The following is a 21566-nucleotide window of genomic DNA, read 5'->3' on the forward strand; positions in this document are numbered from 1 at the left end:
CCGGTGAGCTTAAAATAAAAGAAACTACAGAGTCTGACACATTCATATTTCATGTGAAATTTCATATTTGAATATTTTACTACAAAAGGACGTTAATGGTAATCAACCAAGCTTTGTGATAAACGTGATGATTTTAACTTTTCAATCGTCAATTTCCTCTACTTATCAACTTAGCAATCTACCTTCATCACCTGCATACGGAGTTTATATCTCTAAGTTGATTCGATACGCAAGAACACGCTCTACATATGTACTATTTCTAAAACGAGGTAAGTTATTGACAAGCAAATTGAAGAAACAAAAATATCAGCAGTCTTGTTAAAAGTTGTTATTTTGGAAGTTCTATGGTCGATACAATGACCTTGTCAACAAATACAATTTATTATTATGTCAAATGCTGACTGAGTTTTTCATACTAATTGTTAGTCCATTATTTACACACTAAATTGTCGATGGATTTTTTTCCGTCCTTTCCCGATCATGACAAGGATATTCGATGTGACCGGTCGGAAGGGGATGCTCACTCCTCCATGGCACCTGATCCCCCTCCGATGTTTTAGAGATCCTTGTTTGCTCTGCTCCAAAATTTGTATTGTTTAATGGACTTTTGATCTTTAAAAAAACTGTTCGTTATCTCCATATATTTGATGTATAAAGTAACATAAAGATATTATCCAGATATCATTATTAAGTCTACTGAAAAGGTAATAGTCAATCTCCAAATATGTATAATGAGAAAAAGAATACACTGATTCATAACTTAAATCAAAAATCCCGATATTTCGGTACATCATAGTGGTGTACACTAATCCTAGAAACAATCTTCTGACCAAAAAGTTTTCTCCCCACAGTATTGCGAGTACTGCTTCAGCTTGATTACTTATCTATCTGCTATGGACTTTGTCCATCCTTCTGTATGTCAGTCTATCTATGTGTGCATGTGTGTGTTTGTCAATCTCTCTCTCTCTCTTCAAGATCCTAGTAAATATACGATAGTAAATATTCGGCGACAAAATGTTCAAATGTTCCCTGTACATATTGATGCATGACTATACATTTTGTAGTCTTCAATATGAATTGTCAGTTAAACAGTTGAAATGAAAGTTGATGACAGGAGGGTATCTACAATCTCGTTATCTTGTTTAAAGTCAACATTTCGCAAATTCTATGGTCGATAAGTTACCTTGTGGGAAAATACAATCCGTCAGTAAGACAAATGTTCAATCAAGTCATACAATATGTTCGACTATTACATGTTCTATAATATTGAATTGCCTACGGATTGTCTCATTTACCTAGCATAACAAAGGCCAAACTGCGAGCCTCACAGGTCAACAGAGGATGCTAACTCCTCCATTGCATTTGATCCCATCTCAAATATTTTTCAGAAGTCGGTGTTTGCTCTGCTCACAATTCGTATTGTTTCATAAGACTTTTGAGCAGTTTATCTGTTAGTTATCTTCACATCTCTTAAAAAATTCAATAGCCATAAGATAGGCCTATCATAGTCATATTATTATTCTTAAAGTAAAATTCGTCACAAAAATTTATTACATTTTCAAAAGTGAAATACTGTGATTTTTTTGTTTCAAGAATAAAAGTGATGTTCTTTCACAGTGTGAAAGGATACCAAAATGATATTCTGTCACAGTGTGAAAGGATATCAAAGTAAGTAGAAATGATTTCTGGTCTGTCATAAGAGAGGGACAGTAACTAGACCATCTTGATAGAGACTAAAACTGAAAATTTCCTCCTAAATATATTGCTAAAATCAATGTTACAATTTAATATTATGACGTCACAACCGCTTAGCTACATGACGTCACAATCTATAACACTGTGTTAAGAAAAGACAGAGGCAAAGAGAAATCAAAGAAAATGTAATAAACAGAAAATTCAATGTTAAGTAGTTGGATATGGAATTTATTTCAATCCTGAGACGGGAATTGTTTTTATATTTTCACTCGTGCTTCGCAGTCGTGAAAATATATATAAGAAAATCCTGTCCCACTCGTGAAATAAATTCCATATCCAATAACAAAACATTGAATAACCTCTATTTATTACATCGTATATTTCGTATATGCATACATTAACACGTCTCCAGGCTTTAGTGTTTATCTTCTTTATCAATTTTTGCAGAAACATCTGCCCTAGGGACGTCCTTCTTTATGTATCTGAAGGAAACACATGTAACAGGACCTTAGAAGAGTTACAGAGCAGTATAGAAACTTTTGAAGGTATATTTCTGAAAACTCTTTATCCCTTGTTATCCAAAAAATCTCTCTCTCTCTCTCTCTCTCTCTCTCTCTCTTTTTAATGATGTTTATTTTCAAGTTACAAGTTTTTTTTTGTATGTTGTTTAACGTCCCTCTCGAGAATTTTTCACTCATATGGAGACGCCACCACTTGCCGGTGGAGAGCTGCAAATTTTGTCCTATACTCGGCACTTACGGCCATTGAGCAGTGAGGGATCTTTTTCGTGCCAGCACCTACTGCGACACGTGACCTCGGTTTATAGGGTCTCATCCGAAGGACCGGTCTCCACGTCCCACAGTGGGACTCGAACCCGTGACGCAAGGATCTAGTTAAGATATAATGCTGATAAAAAGCCTGATAGAAGGCATTCAAAGATATAGCAAGTTAATTGTATGCCCCGTAGAAGTTTAAAATGGGGACATGTCCATCTTCTGTGAGAAGTTTTAAAGATGTTAATATATTAGATATCGCACTGAGATTAGATTTTCTAAAGACTGATCAACCATGTATCATAGTATTCCACAATCATTACAAATTACATGCTTTCGTTTTTTTTTTTTTTTTTTTTTTTTTTTTTTTTTTTTTTTTTTGACAAATTTCATTGTTCGAGTCGTTCGTCATTAGAAGTGCTTTGTGTGTATATATATATATCCTTGGTATCCATACCCAGTCCACCCAACTTCCGGTTGCCCCAAATTTATGGAACAATCTTGAAATTGTGGTGTGGTGTTTACTTAATGGCTTGACTATCTATAATTAACATTTTTTGTTTGTTAATCTATTTGCAACAATTTTTCACTAGAAGTATAAAACAAATTATTAAAAAAATATATGTTTACTACCAAAGGAACCCCCTGAAGACACCATATTAACTGTTTTGGCACCCTCTTCTAGGATCAAATGCCACATGCAGTGTAATTTTTTATCTGATTTTTTTTTTAGTACAAACATAAAGAACGCAAACAGAAAGAAAAAAATAGAAAAATAGAAATTTATTCCTCCAAAAAAGTATGGATACGATTTTTATTTTTTCTATGAAATAGTCACGCTTCAGTTAACATTGTAGTTATTTATCAGTTAAGACATTTAAATGCCTCATTTTTTGCTAACGTAACATGATTATTTATCAAATACATCATTAACAAGTTTTGAAAAGTTAAATATTAATTTCATTTGGTGGTGCGTTAGCAATTTTGTCCAATATATATATATATATATATATATATATATATATATATATATATATATATATATATATATATATATATATATATATATATATATAGAGAGAGAGAGAGAGAGAGAGAGAGAGATCCAAGGTGAATTTACATTAACAATAAATGCATGACTGATTATATGAGTTGATACTGCGCCCCATACTTCCGATTGTTTTTCTTTTGTATTCATTGATTTTTTTTAATATAAGAAATGTTTTGTTAAAGATAGGACCGGAATGTTCCAAATGGTATTAAGAAGGAAAAATTGAACTAAGTCTTGATGTTAATCAAATTTTGTAAAATATGTATACTGTCGAACGTTGTGATTGTGTAAAAATATGTTTTAATTAGTATGTTTATCAAATTTTGAAAGGAAAGGATGGATGCAACTCAATTTGCACAGCATCATTCAATTATATGATCAACGACACCAGGCAGTATGATATTGTTCTAATAAAAGTAACTGTTTTCAACAACATAACAAATGCATCGCTAACTTTCAATGCCTGCAAGAAAGAAACTGGCAATAGTGATCGAACTTTATCTATAGATTGCTATAAAGTAGAAACTAATGGTAAGTCTAAATCACTTTTCTTAGGTTAGGACAATGGCTTCACCATGTTTTATAACATTTGAGTTTCCTGGGAATCCTAAAAAAAAACAACAGCATAGGTTAAGTTGGTTGAACATATTGACAATTTCTGACGGCACTTGCGTCGACATTGGATACCTTTACGATAACTCTCTGGACACGTTACGAATTGCATTTACCCAGTGATTGGCTTACATATCTCCAAAAATTTTATATGAGATAAAATATTTTCAAATATAATGTAAATATATTTTTCAAAAAATAATTATAGGTGGAATAAATACACCGGAGTAAAGTTTATTTTAACACAATCAATAAAATACGGTTTAAGTAATACAACCAAGAAATTCTGAACACGCCAAAAATGTTTTATGTCAAACATGCTGACAAACATGATGGTAATGATATCTCTAAAACAAGATTCTGACCATCTTAAATAGCTCATAAAAGACCATAATACCGAATAAGGTTTCTTCGCAAAAAAAAAAAAAAAAATGAGGCGAACTGTTTCCTAAAAAATAGTAAGAGTCCGTTTCTGAAAAAGAAAAAGAATCCTATTCAAAGAGTTACGTCATGATACAACTATCATTTCAAACATACATGTATATAAACAATAACATGCAGATCTAAAATTGGGTTGAGTTCACAAAATTCAAATACTCTACGTGCAAATTTAAGAATAGTTTACAAATAATGCACTGTTAACCTTTTTGTCGTATAGTTATTTATAAATTTGGTATATTTTCTGTCTATTTTAAACCTGTATTTTAGACAACATGAATACACCTAATTATAGATAAATTTCTTTATTTGTTTTTTTTAATAAAGCTTACTTTTACCAACGCTGGTGCAGAAATAGTTCGGATTGTCTACAAAATCAAGAGTGCTTACGGTATGCAGATCTGGGAGTCTGCTCAGCGACCTGTACAAACACCTTTAGTAACGTAAACAAAAGAAAAAGAGGTAAGGTTGGGATTTTTCCTACTCCATCTGTCCTCGAATGTCTCGTTAATAAACTATAAGAAATATTGCTTTCTTTTTTTAAATTTTATCCCATCTCATCAAAACGAATTTGTGGGGTTTTTTTTCCTTTAAATTCTCAAGTACTTGTATAAAGAATATTTAGTTTGAATCTTTTAGAATGAAATCTTTTATTCGACCAAAAAAAAAAAAGATTATAAAAAAAGAAAAAAAAATAGAATAAAGAAAAAAAAAGAAACAAAATCGAACTAAATTATTTTTTTTTATTTTGCATTTTCAAGCAATTCCACTCATATTCTTATTTTGACAACAACAAATCATTTTTTTTTTTGTCTTATTCACAATGATATCAAAAAAATTAAAAAAAAAAATGCATTGGCAGATATTTCCCTTACAGAAAACGAATTTGAGGGATTTGATATTGGATATGTGGTTGGCGCAGCTATTGGTGGACTTGTAACGGGCTTTGTGATTTGTGTTGTTATAGTCTTCATTTTCAAACGAAATAGAACAATCGGCAAGGGACAATCCAGGTTAGTTTTTATTGAGATTCAAAAGCATCCATAAAAAAAGAAAGACAGTAATGTTTTTAATCTATTTTTTTTTTCTTTAAGTGTTGCGCACCTGCTGAGACGCTGATTATGAAAAGCTGCTCCTTAGAAATTCAACATTTTTTTTTTCTTAAAAGGAGGAGGGGGTTATTAAATGACAACAATAAGCTCAAGGGAACAGATGGAACGCGTTTTATTTGTATATCCATACAAATGATGCTTAACCAAATGCAGTATATTAGGAGCCATTTTCTGTAATGACTTGAACTTTTATATAGGAGCTCTGGCACGCATATTGTCAGAGGCAGTAATGAAAGTAACTAAGACATATAGCAACCAAAATTTCATCACAATCGGTTACTATGCGTAGCTAAATATTTATTTAGTTAAAGACAATACATATTTAGCCGTTAAATTATAATAAAACAGCATATTGAAATACCATAAAGAGCGAAAAAAATAGAGGTTAACTATTCTCCTTCTACAATAAACAGTTGGCTCTAATATAAATCAATGATAATTTGTTAAGAATGTATTTTGCAGTGTGTTTTTATCGTTAAATGTGTTCAGAAGTCAATAACATTGCAGAGGAACGTGATTCAACAGTATGTCATGTCAATAAAAATAGATACGTTGTAAAGTGTACATTTAGTACCTCTTCTTTCCAAGTGTCTGCTCAGTTTTTTTTTTTTTTCGGAAGAGACCTTAACAACCGAGGCATCGCGTCACACCATTGGCAGGATACACGTCAGTATATGGGAACGACTCATATGAGTGAAAAATTGAAATGCAAACAATCAACCAATATGTTTTACTTTCAGGGAAGCTGAGGTACAATTCGAAAATAAAACAAATTTTGAAAAAGAAATCAATGAAAATGTAAGTTTTCTTTTGACTGTTTGTACCATATCCAAAATAATGTTTAATTGTTTAAAGTTTTTTTTTCTCTCTTTTTTAAAAAAAATTTCATGATAGCAGAAAGGAAATGAAAAAGGATCCATCATCAATAAAGACACGGAATATTCAACCGTCAGAAACTTACAGAAAGATAATGAAGACGTGTATAACCATCTTAATGAAGCAAATGATGAAAATAATCTTTGCATTTATGATCACGCCCACCAAGCCGCAACAACATCATGAGGAATACATACCTTACAATACATGTTGAAATTCCCTACAAATGTGGTGGTATGCACAGGATATGTAATTATTTTTTAATATATCCTTGATAGATATGGACGATTGATCTGAGAAGAAGGAAAAGAAAACATTTCACTGAATTTTATTTCTTAGAATTCGGTTAATTTTACATTTAAAACAAAATCAAAATTTCACGATATATCTTACATAGTTTTCACATTATTGGGACATATTTGAAATGTTCAAGAATGACATCGTTAGGCATATATGTAGTATAAACCCATAGCTTATTGACTATACTTTGCTTTGATTAAGTTTTCAATCTCCTGTTTTTCAAAACGTTATTTAAGAATCAGAATGAAATATAGGTATAAATGTCTTCTAAGATATTAAAATATGATACTATTTTTGAGGCGACGTTAATTAAAGGCTTAGATGCTGTAATACCTACATGTATATAGGTTCACTTACATAGTGTATTTCTATTGAAAGTTGTGTATCAAGTGTCTAATTTTCGAGAATGTGAATATTGCTTCTTAAGAATATACAAAGAATAATGCCATTATCAAATCATTATCAAATTAATTTATTTATGAGGAACCTTTTAGAATCCGAACTTTAACATCTTGAGTATCATCTTTTCGGTATATTTGAATTCATCCCAAAACCACCTACCGCTACCTCCTCCCTGCCCTCCGTATGAAGTTTGTTTGTTTATTGTTTAACGTCCCTCTCGAGAATTTTTTACTCACATCACTTTACGGTGGAGAGCTGCAAATTTCGATCTATACTCGGCACTCAGGGCCATTAAGCAGTGAGGGATCTTTTTAGTGCCAGCACCTACTGCGACACGGGACGTCTGTTTATACGGTCTCCTCCGAAGGACCGGTCTCCACGTCCCACAGTGGGATTCGAACCCACGTCGTAAGGATCAACTCTTTACTCCGCGACTCTAACCACTGTGCCACGCGGGTGACCCGTATGAAAAGCGGTTTTTTATTTTGCGCAAATTATTTATTCTTTGTTCGATGACAATATGTTGCATACCTGACATGAATCTATATATTGAAGATTCGTTACACATTTTTTCTGTCTCGCTAATACGAGTTTACATTTTTTTTAATAAAGTTTTGTTCACGTGAAATTGCTTCTGGAACACGCATTGAAAACTTTGTTCAATAAGCCATTTCTTTCCAGTTCAATTTTAAAATATTTTACTTCCTATGTCCTGTGATGTAAATACTTTGTTTCAATAAAATCATATACATGTTGTATAACTCAAAATGAATATTTCTTCTTGCAATTCAGCATGCATCTGTTATTTGATTTTTGCCAAAGCAAAATACATTCATTTGGTATTATGATATGGGATAATCAGAAATGGGACTATTGTGTTACTCGGTGCTAGTTTAAGTAATATTCTTGTATTCAATGTAAATTGCATCTATCAAATACAGGCTAATAACATTCAATTTCAAGACTCTGTGATAAGTGAACTTCATTTAACAAACAACAATATGTACATGATAGCTGAGAGTAAATAGAACAAAGTAGATTGGATTTGTTTGAACTTTTAACTAAGAAAAAGTAAGGAACTGAGCTCAGAGCAAACGGTACTAGAATTAATTATAGTTGTACTTAAAAATTATATTAAAACATACTGTGTTTATAGACACAAAATAATAATAATAAAAAAAAAGAAAATTAAAAAAGAGGTTAAAAAGATGGTATTGTTCTGCACCTTAATTTTTTTTTTTTTTTTTTTTTTTTTTTTTTTTTTTTTTTTTTTTTTATAAGCAACTTCAAATAAAACCCAGCCATTTCACTGCTAGATTAAAACAAATCGTAGATATTTTTTAACTGCAATGTAGACTGGCCACATGTAAACAGTCTTCAATCTGTAGACTACAGTCGATCTGTTGAGTGAATGACCAAATTTCCTTGCCTATGCCCGTCACGCAAGTCTGCTACTTATGTTCGGCCCTGTTTACAAAATATGGAGTAATTAGCTGAAATTATATGACGGACAACAACATTCAATAATGGAGAGTAAAAGCACGAAATATGTAAAGCTGTAGAAAGCAATACTTCTGGTAATGGAGATTGTGCGTGAAAACAATACAAAAAAAAATTTTAAAAAAGTCTTGTCACGTCAACAATAGATAACGTCAATGGCATTTTATACACAAACCTAATTTATCGCAAAACTTATATACACAATGTCCTCGGATACAACCTTTTTGTTTGACCCTCAAACGGATCTGTTACCCTCAGCTAAGGTCTTCTGTATGAATCAAACGACACATCTCCTTGGCAACTGATCCCAGGCCACCTTTGGAGTTTCTTTGGGTCCGTGTTTTATGCCCTATCCACATTTTTTTTATTGTTTATAAAGAATTATTTAGATCAATCATTGTTGGATATCTTCACCCTGTCAATAATTGTATCTCTTTATAATCATGGACAATATAAGATAGCTGCTTACTGTTAACATTTATAGTACTGGCTAATGATTTATATAGTATGTACATGTACATACACCGTCCGCAAGGCACACATCAGGTTCAAATAAATCTGGATGAATAAGCTGAATTAAATGTATGCATACACAAAATTTCTATTACATAGTTCAATTGTGTACCCCCTATCTTACCTTTTGATGGGTTACATGTATCTCATTAACCCATGGGGTTTCCCATAACAAAACATGGACACTGCTATTCTTTCTATAATACTGGAGGAACTCATCTCGTATGCCACTGAATGAAATTCATTGGGACGTTCAGAAATAGTTTGTGTTACATAATGCCATAATGCACTTCTCAATTAACAATATATATATATATATATATATATGGGGAGAGGAAGATGCTGAATCTATAATATCAAAATGGAAAAGATTTCTGGATGATTGTTTTATTCTATGGAATGACAATGTTGACAGATTATCCGTTTTCCACCAGTTGTTAAACGGCTTGGATTCTAATATCAGATTTACAATGGAAAGCAGTGATACCAAATTACCTTTTCTTGACGTCCTAGTCATCAAAGAAGATACAAAACTTTCTACGGATATCTATTACAAATCAACTGACACCCACCAGTACCTACATTTTGCTTCCTGTCACCCTCACCATACAAAAACAGCAATCCCTTACAATCTTGCTAGACGTTTATGTGCTATCGTTAGCGATGATAACACTAGAGATATCCGACTAAAAGAGCTCAAGTCGTACCTTATAAAACAGGGATATCCTGAAACCCTCATAGATAACGGTATATTGAAAGCCAAAGGATATACACGATCTGAATTACTGTCTACAAAGAGCAAGGAAAATAAAACGGAAATTATTCCATTTGTGCATACTCACAACCCACGGAATCATAACTTGACCTCTATAATTCACCAACTGAACAACATTCTTAAAGATGACCTATCAACAAAACGAATATATAAAGATGTAAAATTTATCAACAGCAGACGACAACCTAGGAATCTTAGAAGAATCCTGTGTTCTTCTCATTTTAAAAATACCTGCGCAGTCGCCAAGTGTGAGGACGCACGTTGCGGGACATGCCAACATATCATAGAAGGATCAACTTATAATTTTAACGGAAGACAATTTACAGTCAACGCAAATATGTCTTGTGACACTAAAAATGTAATATATGTAATTACATGTCCTGGATGCCACCAGTATTACATCGGGGAAACAAGCAACCCGCTCCGCGCCCGTGTGCGTGTCCACAGACAACATATTAACTCACCGGAATATCGACAAATCCCTCTAAGTGAGCATTTGGATCGCTGTGGAAATAAACAGTTTACTATATTTCCTTTTTACAAACTTTCAAATGAAAGTGACATCCAGAGACGCGAAAAAGAAAAACATTTTATACATGTTTTCAAACCTAAACTTAACAATTTATCGTAATCGTAATCACAATTGTACATATTGTTTTCATTCTACAAATTTCCCGCATTGTTTAACTATGACGTCACTATAGAATTTGTGTTCCGCTTATTATGACGTTATGACGTTATGTTGCTATGTTACCTATTGTAAAGCTTCTGAAGATTGAAAATGAAAGCGCTAAAGCTTTACTAAACGTTTTCGTGTTTCATTTTTTTTATATAAATATATATATATATATATATATATATATATATATATATATATATATATATATATATATATATATATATAGGGATGGCAACGAATATTCGAACATTCGAATATTCATTCGATTAGTTGATATTCGAATATGAATTTAAGATTCGAATATTCGGTGTTTTTCAGATTTCATAAAAAGAAGTACTGTGATTAATAAATTTTGGAATTATCCCTGTTTATTTTACTAGCGATCAATTTCGATCGCCTGATTTCTTTCACCACTTTCTTATCTTATAGATCTACTAAATTACATGTTTTTTGTTTTGAGTAAGGTTTTAATGAATTGTACAATAATGCTTTATGTATAAAACAAAACATACTTTCATAGTTTTCATAAGTTAAATACGATCGGATCTAGAATAGAGGACAACAAAATGAAAACCTTCTTCGAATGTCTAAATAGTGAAGAGTATACATACTTATCTAAACAAATTTAATTGATCATTAAATGAATGTCCGATATAGAATTAGTATGTAATTAATATTGTAAAGGGCTCAATTTCAGAATAAATGTGTAAATTAATTGATTATCTCGGGTTGTACAAAATCCTGAGTTTTATATTCATTATCGGTAAATTACCTGGGAAAATTGTCTATGGAAATATTTGATTATATTTTAAAACATTGTATCAAAGATTATAATCATATCTCTTTTTAGGCAGATAATTGTAATTTATTACACGTATTGAAATCTGAACAGTATATCGTTACGACTATCTTGCCTTTGGTAAGACGACTGGTTCCTCAGTTAGAACTACTATATATACACGTTTCATTTGTTAAAATTATACCTTTCTACATTTAAATCAGTTATTTATTTCAAACATTGAAAAATTGTACTTATTGTACACCTGCAAAAGTCTTCATACAATTTTTGAATATGTATACCTACGCTAAACCTTTCATGAAAGTAGGATGATGTATATTTAAAATAAAACAGATTTTATTTATTTTATCGAATATTCGAATATATTCGAATACTTTCATTGAATATTCGAATATGAATTATTGACAAAATTGACATACCTATATATATATATATATATATATATATATATATATATATATATATATATATATATATATATATATATATATATATATATATATATATATATATAATAAAACACTTTAAAACACTTTTTTTTTGAAATATTTCAACCGTGTTACCGGCCTTCATCAGTCGTGTTTATTTAAGTGCATAGCAACTAACGTTGAACAACGTATTATGACGTCACAATGTACATACAATAGAAAGACAACGTCATGAATCAAAATTGCGCGAAAAACATCTGAAAAGTTTGCGAGAGTTGCAAAAGTAATCAAATGATACATATATTTGGACTCTAAATAATGTAAAATAAATTATTCCATATAAATAAACATATTCATATATACAATGTACACACGCAAAACTGTTCATATAATGGTTTAGGGGCAATAGTGGTCCCTTTTGTTTATACCAACTGGTATATAAGTATTTAATTTTTTTCTTCCATAGATTCTCTCTATATTTCCGATAAATGTCATTATTGTACAGTTTTTCAATACCTATAATACTGTAATCTTTTAATGTGTGAAATTCTGAGTAAAAATGTGCAGCAACTGGGTCATTGGTTTCTCTTCTAATGAGTGAGAAATTTAAGACATGTCTTTGGTATAAAGTCCCACCAGTTTCTCCCACATACACAATCTTATTACACTTTTTACAAAAAACTCCATATACAACATTGCAAGATTTACAATTAATATAATTTTTGATATGATAAATATTTCCCTTATTGTCCTCGAACTGGCTTGTCTTAATAATATATTTGCAAAGAATATATTTCTTAGCACCAAACGGCTCGCACAAATTTCCTTTCTTGAAAAATAAATTATTATGTTTTTTATGAACTAAAATATCTTTTAAATTTTTGTCTCTTCTAAAGGCAACAATGGGTTTGTGTTTGAACGCGTTTTTTAGATGATCGGAATTTTCCAGGATATGTTGACGCTTTTTTAAAATATTGTGAATATTTGGAAGTCCTTTTGAATAGGTAAGTACTAAGGGAACACGGTCACACTGCTTATTCTTTTTATTATATCTCAAAAGATCCGATCGATCAACCTTATCCACTTTTAAAAGTTGTTTTTCCACTTCGTTGTTTAAATAACCGCGTTTTCTTCAATTCGTTTTCACTTTTTCCAGTTGATGAAGATATCCATTCTCTGTGGAGCATATTCGACGTGCTTGTAGGCCAAGGCCGAACGGAATTGCGCTTTTTGTAGATTCGGGATGGCTGGAGGTTTTGTTGAGATACATATGTTTGTCGGTAGGTTTGCTGTACACGTCTGTTGAAAGAAATCCCTCTTCGAGCGAAATTAACACGTCAAGAAACTCTATTTTTATTTCTGAAATACGTAAGTCGAGTTGAATGTTGGGGTGTATACTATTAGCAATTGCATGAAAGTTGTATAGTTCATCTTCTGTCCCTGTCCAGATTCGCGCAATTTTTTTTATTTTATCACAAAGAAGAGACTTTTGAGAGATATATATATATATATATATATATATATATATATATATATATATATATATATATATATATATATATATATATATATATATATATATACAGTACCCGCATTGTTATTCTTTACAATTCTATCGTGTCCTATCGTGCGTTTATCCTATCGTATCGTGCGTGTATCCTGTCGTTTCGTGCGTGTATCCTATCGTATCGTGTTTTCCGTTTATCAGGTTTTGCGTTTTCTATCGTGTTTTCCGTTTATCAGGTTTTGCGTTTATCGTGAAGATCGTTTATCAGGTTCTATCGTGTATCGTCAAATTCTATTTTTGTACATGAAATAATCGATCTACTATTTTAGTCATTTGTTATTTTTTTTCTTTGATTTGTCGATATGTAAGAAATATTTTTGTCAAAGATAGAAATATTATCATCCCTTTACACAGTCAGAGTCACAAAAGCGAGACCTTTATTAACTTTGTTTTGATAATTATAGAAACATAAAACATTAGGTATGTGTCCAAAAAATAAATTTAAACAAATATCAGTATCTTTATTAAGGCTATCCTTTTTATCAATAACGGAAACATAAATTTTGTCTATGCGCGCAAGTTTTGTTGTTCCTTTGTATTATTATTTTTCTCTGATAAGTATATATTATAATATAGATGTTTGCCATTCATATTTAACTACTGCATTTAGAAGAAGTAAAAAATAAATAAATAAATAAACAAAACCACACAAATCTTTATTGTACATCTTACCTACTTCAGCGCGGAGATGAAGTAATATACCGTAACTTAGTGACAGGTGGAAGCGCTACCGTGACAAGAGAACTGACACCTACCTGCCTAATCAGTACACTGTCTTCTTGTTAAGTCAAGACCCCCCCCCTTTCCCCTACATGACCGGCCCGTGTGTATTCAACGTAGACATACCTGAACTCTAGCTCTCACCTGGTGTCAAGTATTTACCTTGAACCCTACTGGGTTTCAATGAAATGCATCTACTTATTTTCTGGATATTGTTCATAATTTTTATGAACAACACTTAATTAACAATTAAAGATTTTATACTAAGAAAATTGGTAAATGTACACTTCCGTTACAGATTAAAAATTGAATAATTGAATCAAATAAAATATAGGCGAAGTTTGTCCTCCAAACTCCGTTGATTTAGTTCATTTGTATATTTTTATGTAATTTTTATAGGTTTACAGTCATAAACATGATTGGTGTGATCAAATAAAAAAAAATGCGCTTGCGGTACTTCTGGATCTTAGGGTTTTCTCTGTTGTCTGTCGTTGTTACATGTAAAGGCGTCTCAAAGATACACGAAAAAAAAAAATCACCCGGTTCTGCGGTGATACACAAGACTGGTAAATACCTTGTATTTAATTTTATTTGTGTTTATCGATTGCATATAATACGTGACTATATTTGAAGAATTCAATATATATTTTATTCTATTTTATTTTTATTTATTTTTTTTTATTTTTTTTATTTTATTTATTTATTATTATTATTTTTTTTTTTTTTTGCTTTTTGAATCGGATTTTTTTTTTTTTTTTGGGGGGGGGGGGTGTTATGGACCCCCCCTTCCCCGCTGACTGTGCCTCAAATGGGGTTAAGACTTTCATAATTTACAAAGTTTTGTCTAATTTTGCCGATGTCGTCCTATATAAGATAAGTTTTGTAACAATTATTACAAAGTCTAATAGCAATAATTGACAATTATTCAATCCGAAAATACACTTGTCAAATTATGGAAATTGATTTATTATTTATTTTTATTTGTGTGTTCTAATTTGTTGTAAACAAGTGTACGTAATTATTCAATGTTTTTTAATACAAAGTTTAAGTACCCAATAAATATATTCATGTACATTGTAAGCTTAGTTTACACGTATCTATAGTAGATACAAATTCTGTTATTGTAAATGCTTATAACACAGGCGCGCTAAGAAAGCAATATCATTTCTTTGGGGGCGGCCGGGGGGAGGGGGGTGGGGTCTAAAAAGAAATGTTTTGAAAAGCAAACAAAAATGGCTAAAGACATTATTATTGTCGATGGGCAATATTATATAAGCATTATCTTACTACTGTATACTACACATGCTGGTACACTGTAACATTTTTTTATTTATACGACTGCATGCTCTATTCTAGCTTAATCTTACAGGCCTATGAAAATACCAAAATAAATACAAAAGAATGGAAATGCGATATTTTTGGGATAATAGATGATGACAGATCTATTGACGTTTATTAATTTTATGAAATTCGATTTTTTTCGCAAGTCTCCTTCCTCATATATACATATACAATGTATGTAATTGGAATGTACTTGGAATATGTAAATAATTTCTAAGTGCACGGGATATGTGTGACATATATATTTGTATATGGGAAAGATTAATTATTCACAGTCCAGTGCACGGTCTGTCTCAATGCAACTAGCAATTTCAGCAATTTTAAAACGTAAAAAAAAATAATTTATTTATATAAAATATAAATCAAATTCGTAAAAACTTGGAGGAGAAAGCATTAACCTTAAAATAGTTATAACAATAATTTTTTAATCCCCCCCCCCCCCCTAAATTATGACTAGTAAGATTATGACTTTGGTAAGATTTGAATTATTAAATACAAACTATTAAAGGTGATTTTGGATATTTCGTAGACTTCTAGCAAAAGATATTGAATCCAAATATTTCATTTTTTTCTTTTACATGTTTTTCCGTAAAAATAATCAATGTTTGTCATGAATTTCATAAGGTTTTATTTGTGAAAATAATGAATATATTTATAGCGTTTCGTGAATTTATTGCACTTGGGTGTAAAACTTCGCTTATCTACGGACTCAAATTTCAAATTTAATGATTCGAAGGAATATCGACATTTGTATAATTACACAAAAAATCGCCTAATTTCCATCATAGAGTGGAATTATCCTTAAAATAATTACAGTTTGAATTTGATGACGATCAATTTTATTGACAAAAAGACCATATCTTTTACAAAGCATAATTACTTCAAATGTTTTATCATGATAAATTTAAAATGTTTTATCATTTCGATTTGCTGCTTTGTAAGTAATTAAAATTATCATACTATAGTATATCAAAAAGAAAACTTTTCGTCTTGTCAAAAAACGTTTCGCATTTTGAAGCAATCCTATCAGGTTTTGCGTTTATCCTATCGTGAAGATCGTTTATCAGGTCTATCGTGTTTTGCGTTTATCGTATTTTGCGTTTATCGTGTTTTGCGTTTATCGTGTTTTGCGTTTATCCTATCGTGCGTGTATCCTGTCCTATCGTGCGTGTATCCTATCGTATCGTGCGTGTATCCTATCGTATCGTGTATCCTGTAAAGAATAACGATGCGGGTACTGTATATATATATATATATATATATATATATATATATATATATATATATATATATATATATATATATATATATATATATACACTTTAATTGTTTTTCTATAATATGCGGGTCACTCACCCCTTATTGGCAATTCCTCATTTATAACTTTATAAAACCTTTACCTCCTATTTTATGTTTCCATAGGATAGATAATTGGGGTTTCCATTAGCAAAACATGGATACTACCATTCTTCTATAATACTGGAGATACCTTTTTCTCATCCGAAACATCTATAGTGCCGAATGAAATTTAATGAGACTTTCACAGAATCTTTTTTTCGTAGTGCCATTGTGCACCTCTTTTTGATTGGAAAGAGATTTGTGGTTTCCCATAGCAAAAAATGGACAATTCCATTATACTCATATGGGAGCGGGGATGTCATTTTTCTGATCTCAATCTCACAGTATCTTTAGTTTAAAACTGCAGAAGCAATTTCGAATATGAATCATATGGCGTTCTTAAGCATAACTGAGAATAAAAAGTCTTTTTTCCCGTTACATTTTACATAGGAAACCTTCCCTATTTCAACGGGTTTTTTTCTATGTCAACGACTACAATTTTGGGGGAATTATATCTAAATTCAAAAAAAAAAAAAAAAAAAAAAAAAAAAAGTAAAGCGAAGGAACAGGGATTTCTTGTTTCTAGTTAGCTGCAGATTTGTGGCTCGCTGGTCTGGAAAAAAAAATATTAGGATGGACGACCAGAGAGCTACAGTGCCACGCACCCATAGAAAAAAAATGTATATTCATTGCGCACAAAAAGATGCGCTCAGTTCTGAATTAATTTCTCCAAATTCTACCTCAACTGCACAAAATTTCAATGTCAAAAAATTCCTTTCACCTCTATCAAATACATCTGTTCGAAGCGCGTGGGACCGAATTATGTTGCCACCAAAAATGGCAAATAAATAAGTGAAATTTTCGATGCCCTCAATTTTAGGCTCAGGAGGACTATAAACAACGTTAACGGTTATAAGTAGTGTTTTGTTGTGAAAATAGTAAAAAAAAAAATATGTTAGGAACATATGGTTAGTAATAGTTTGAGATGGAAGTTTGAAAAACACAGAAAAAATAAGTCGAGAAACAGCGCACTTTTTTCAATGGGTGGCACTGTAGCTCTCCAATCTGTCAATATATTTCTTTTCTCGGCAAGCAACAGTTCTGCTGCTAGATTTAGTCTATTTAAACACGATTGAGTAAGGCTACCATAATACTTCGTTTTCTTGCTGCTATGTGGCAAATTAACCAATTCATCCTTACAATCCTACATGTATCCATAGAAACATTAGTAAAAATATGCATGGGTTAAAATGTGATCTATTACTTTTTGAGATGGTTATCTTTAAGAGTGACAGAGAGGAAATAAGAATAAACAACGAGTGCTTTTATAAATAGCGCCCAATTTAGACAGAAAAGGTGAAAATATATCAAAAGAAAACATCCTCTTTATTTCGTTTCATCACCGTATTATCAAAGAGCTATGTACTTTAATAAGATGTCCATAGGTACGCATGTAAATGAATGGGGAAATGTTCATACGGAAGAAAGAATGTCTTTAAAAAAATGGGTCAGCGAAAAGATACATTGAAAGATGGGTGCTTTTGTATGTTGTAAGTCTCTCTCTCTCTCTCTCTCTCTCTCTCTCTCTCTCTCTTAAACCATATGGAGAAATTGTGAGCAATTTATTCATGAGATTGCTTCCACGCGATTTATTTTTCATTAATATTCATAAGATACTGAATAAACTCGAAATTCCATTTCTTTCAATTTTTATGTTAAAACCTGCGAGTCTGTTTCGTTTTGTTTTGTTTTGTTTTTCTTCAAGTCTCCGTCATAGTTATATTGGTAGAAATTTGTGTGTTAACAGCTTACGACTCAGGAAACCTTTTTTTCCGATATAAAGTAGGTCACACCGATACAAAAAAATGCCGTTTTCAAATTAAAAAGGCGGTCGTAACTCCTCATGGAATGGTAAAGCATGTATTTCATAAAAAAAAAACCTCCCTCTTGCACCTCTTAATCGGCGGAAGAGCTCTGTCAACTTGTAATAAACACTTACATTTCCTCATAAAAAAAATGATAAAAACACCAATTCTGTGCTCTTTCCTTCATTAAAACAATATACTCAATTTTCAAATCAAAAAGGCGGTCACAACTTTCACTTTTGTATCAACAATCTTGTCATTTCCGGTAGAAGATACTAAGAAGATTCAAACCATCGGCGGAAGAACTTTATCCGAAATAGTTAGGATATAAAAATTTGCGATTTTTTGTATTTTATCTATATAATTACCTTTATAAATTCGGCTGTCATTATAGTTCCAAAATGGCCGATATGCTAATCAGCAGAGTGAACACCATTTTCTCTCTCTCTCTCTTTCTCTCTCTCTCTCTCTCTCTCTCTCTCTCTCTCTCTCTCTCTCTCATTTTAACTTAAAATTTGACATCTACTTTTATCCGTACAATTCCAACCATTGTGGGACCAAATGAATAGGAAAGAATTGATCTTCATGTTCATAGACTCATACTTTTTCCTCGATGTTCATCCAGCTTATTGTTTAATTTTTTATGTTTCAAGCATTTCTGGTCCTTGCTGTACTGCACAATGTTCTTGCAGAAGATGTAAAAACGTTTGTTGATATCATAGAGTTTTTATAGACATTTCTATGCTAAATAAATTTGGTATCTTTGAAATGTGATATCTATACAAATGTACTTAATTTTATGATTTATTTCGTAAAGATGAAACGAGGCAAATTACGTGTGCGAGGGTTACATATAATTATCATTTCTTTAGAAAATATCTGGCATCATACAATGAGTGTTATATTCTCAGTTTCATCACGTTTCGGTGATCTATTTCTTAGAGTTACAAATTGAGATGCATCGGTGAAAAACACAAGACAATACTGATTTCCTAATTCGTTTCTTCTAGGGTATAAAGAGAAAACAGATATCAGATCACACATTGATTTAATGAGCTTGTGGACTGTTAGTCCCCGAGGGCCCGCACGGCCCAATGACTAGGTACTTTGGTACTAGCTTGAAAATACGGATATCTATTTAATTGTTATTTCAAAATTAAGGATTATCTCCGTCATGTATAGCTCTGCTCCTTCGACGTATTAGTCTCCAGTCTTTGGCATCCCCTTTTCAGCTATTCATTTAAAAAAATTATTATTCTTATTATTTGAATATTTTTGATTTCCGACCTTTCGGCATAACTTCTCGAAATACATGTATGGGGTATAATGGGGTATAATTTAGAGTGAAATATAGAGATAACGAAAGGTATTTAAGCTCACAGTCCATTTAAACAATACAAACCTGGAGCAGAGCAAACACGGACCTCCAAAAACATCAGAGGCCCCTATGCTCCTTGTCAAGATTGGGTAAACGAAAAAACCCAGAGAAAATTTAGCGTATAAATAAATGGCCTAAAAATTAGTATGAAAATTGTAAGTCAGTATACCGTCAGTCAGCATTTGACCTAATGATAGAATGTATTTGCCGATAAGGTCAATGTATCGACCATAGAACTTGCGAAATGATGACTTCAAACGAGACTGTTGATATGCTTGTTTCATCAACATGTTGGTTGATAGCTTTCCTCGTTTGATAATTGATCGTAGATAGAGCATATTAGTTATCAAATCAGCTAGGGGACATAAACCCTATTTGCTGGTGATAAGGGTATATTGTCACAAAAGCAATGGAAACGACGATAGAAAAAAATGAAGTCATCACGTTTATCATGAAGTTGTGTTGTAAGGTTATTATAAACGCCTTTTTCGAGTAAATATCCAAATATAAAACAGATGTGTCCAACTCTGTGGTGTCTTTTATTTCAACTAAATTTAGAATTATAATAAAAACATATTCTGAGGAAATAGATATTTTAATATCATACAGGAATAATTTACAATGATTTTCCTTTAATTACATGTATACTTTTTTTTACAAAATGTTCAACAATATATTAATGAATATATATGAATACGATGGTCTTTGAGGACCTAAGACAGGGAATTTTTAGCTGCAGATTTGTAGCTCGCTGGTCTGAAAAAAGGGATGTACGGCCAGAGAGCTACAGTGCAACCCATTGAGAAAACTGTATATTCATTGCGCACAAAAAAGCGCTTTTTCCTTTATATATAAAAGTTGTTATCCCAAATATTACAAACCGTGTGTTTCTAACATATTCCTTTACATATTCCACAATAAAGCATTTCCTAAAACCGATGATAATAGCCCTCCTTGGCCTGAAATTGAAAACATCGAAAATTTCACACGTATTTACTGCCATTTTGGGTGGCAGAACAATTCGATCCTTCGCGCTTCGTACATGATTTGTAATTACACTTTTATTACGAAAGTAGGAAAAGAATATGTTAGGAAGATATGGTTAGTAATATTTTCATAAATACTGAGAAATACTTCGAGAAACAGCGCATTTTCTGTGCGCATTAAATATACATTTTTTTCAATGGTTGGCACTATAGCTCTCTGGTGGTCCATCCCGATTTTTTTCAGACCAGCGAGCTACAGATGTGCAGCTAGGGATTTTCATGTTTTAAGGCTAATGTTCCCTTTCATTAAGAAAAATAAGCTCATGATAATCCAATTGAATTCAATCCTATTTCTTTTTCAAATCATTTTTTTTTTTGTTTTGATTACTTTTCTTTATCCATTTCAGCACGTTAACAA

At 31.6% G+C, this 21566-nt stretch overlaps 1 protein-coding gene across 1 annotated transcript; it reads left to right on the top strand.

Moving 5' to 3' along the window:
• Positions 1 to 2158: 2158 nt before the first annotated feature.
• LOC133184829 (uncharacterized) lies at positions 2159 to 5688 on the top strand. The gene is made up of 5 exons (XM_061319910.1): positions 2159 to 2240; positions 3850 to 4050; positions 4897 to 5031; positions 5447 to 5582; positions 5664 to 5688. The coding sequence occupies exons 2-5, from the start codon at positions 3894 to 3896 to the stop codon at positions 5686 to 5688; spliced, it is 453 nt and encodes a 150-aa protein (XP_061175894.1). The 5' UTR covers positions 2159 to 2240; positions 3850 to 3893.
• The last annotated feature ends 15878 nt before the right edge of the window (positions 5689 to 21566 follow it).

This window comes from Saccostrea echinata, unplaced genomic scaffold (assembly GCF_033153115.1).
Source record: "Saccostrea echinata isolate AGI-Se365-2 ecotype Australia unplaced genomic scaffold, CSIRO_AGI_Sech_v1 ptg000011l, whole genome shotgun sequence".
Taxonomy (NCBI): Eukaryota; Metazoa; Mollusca; class Bivalvia; order Ostreida; family Ostreidae; genus Saccostrea; species Saccostrea echinata.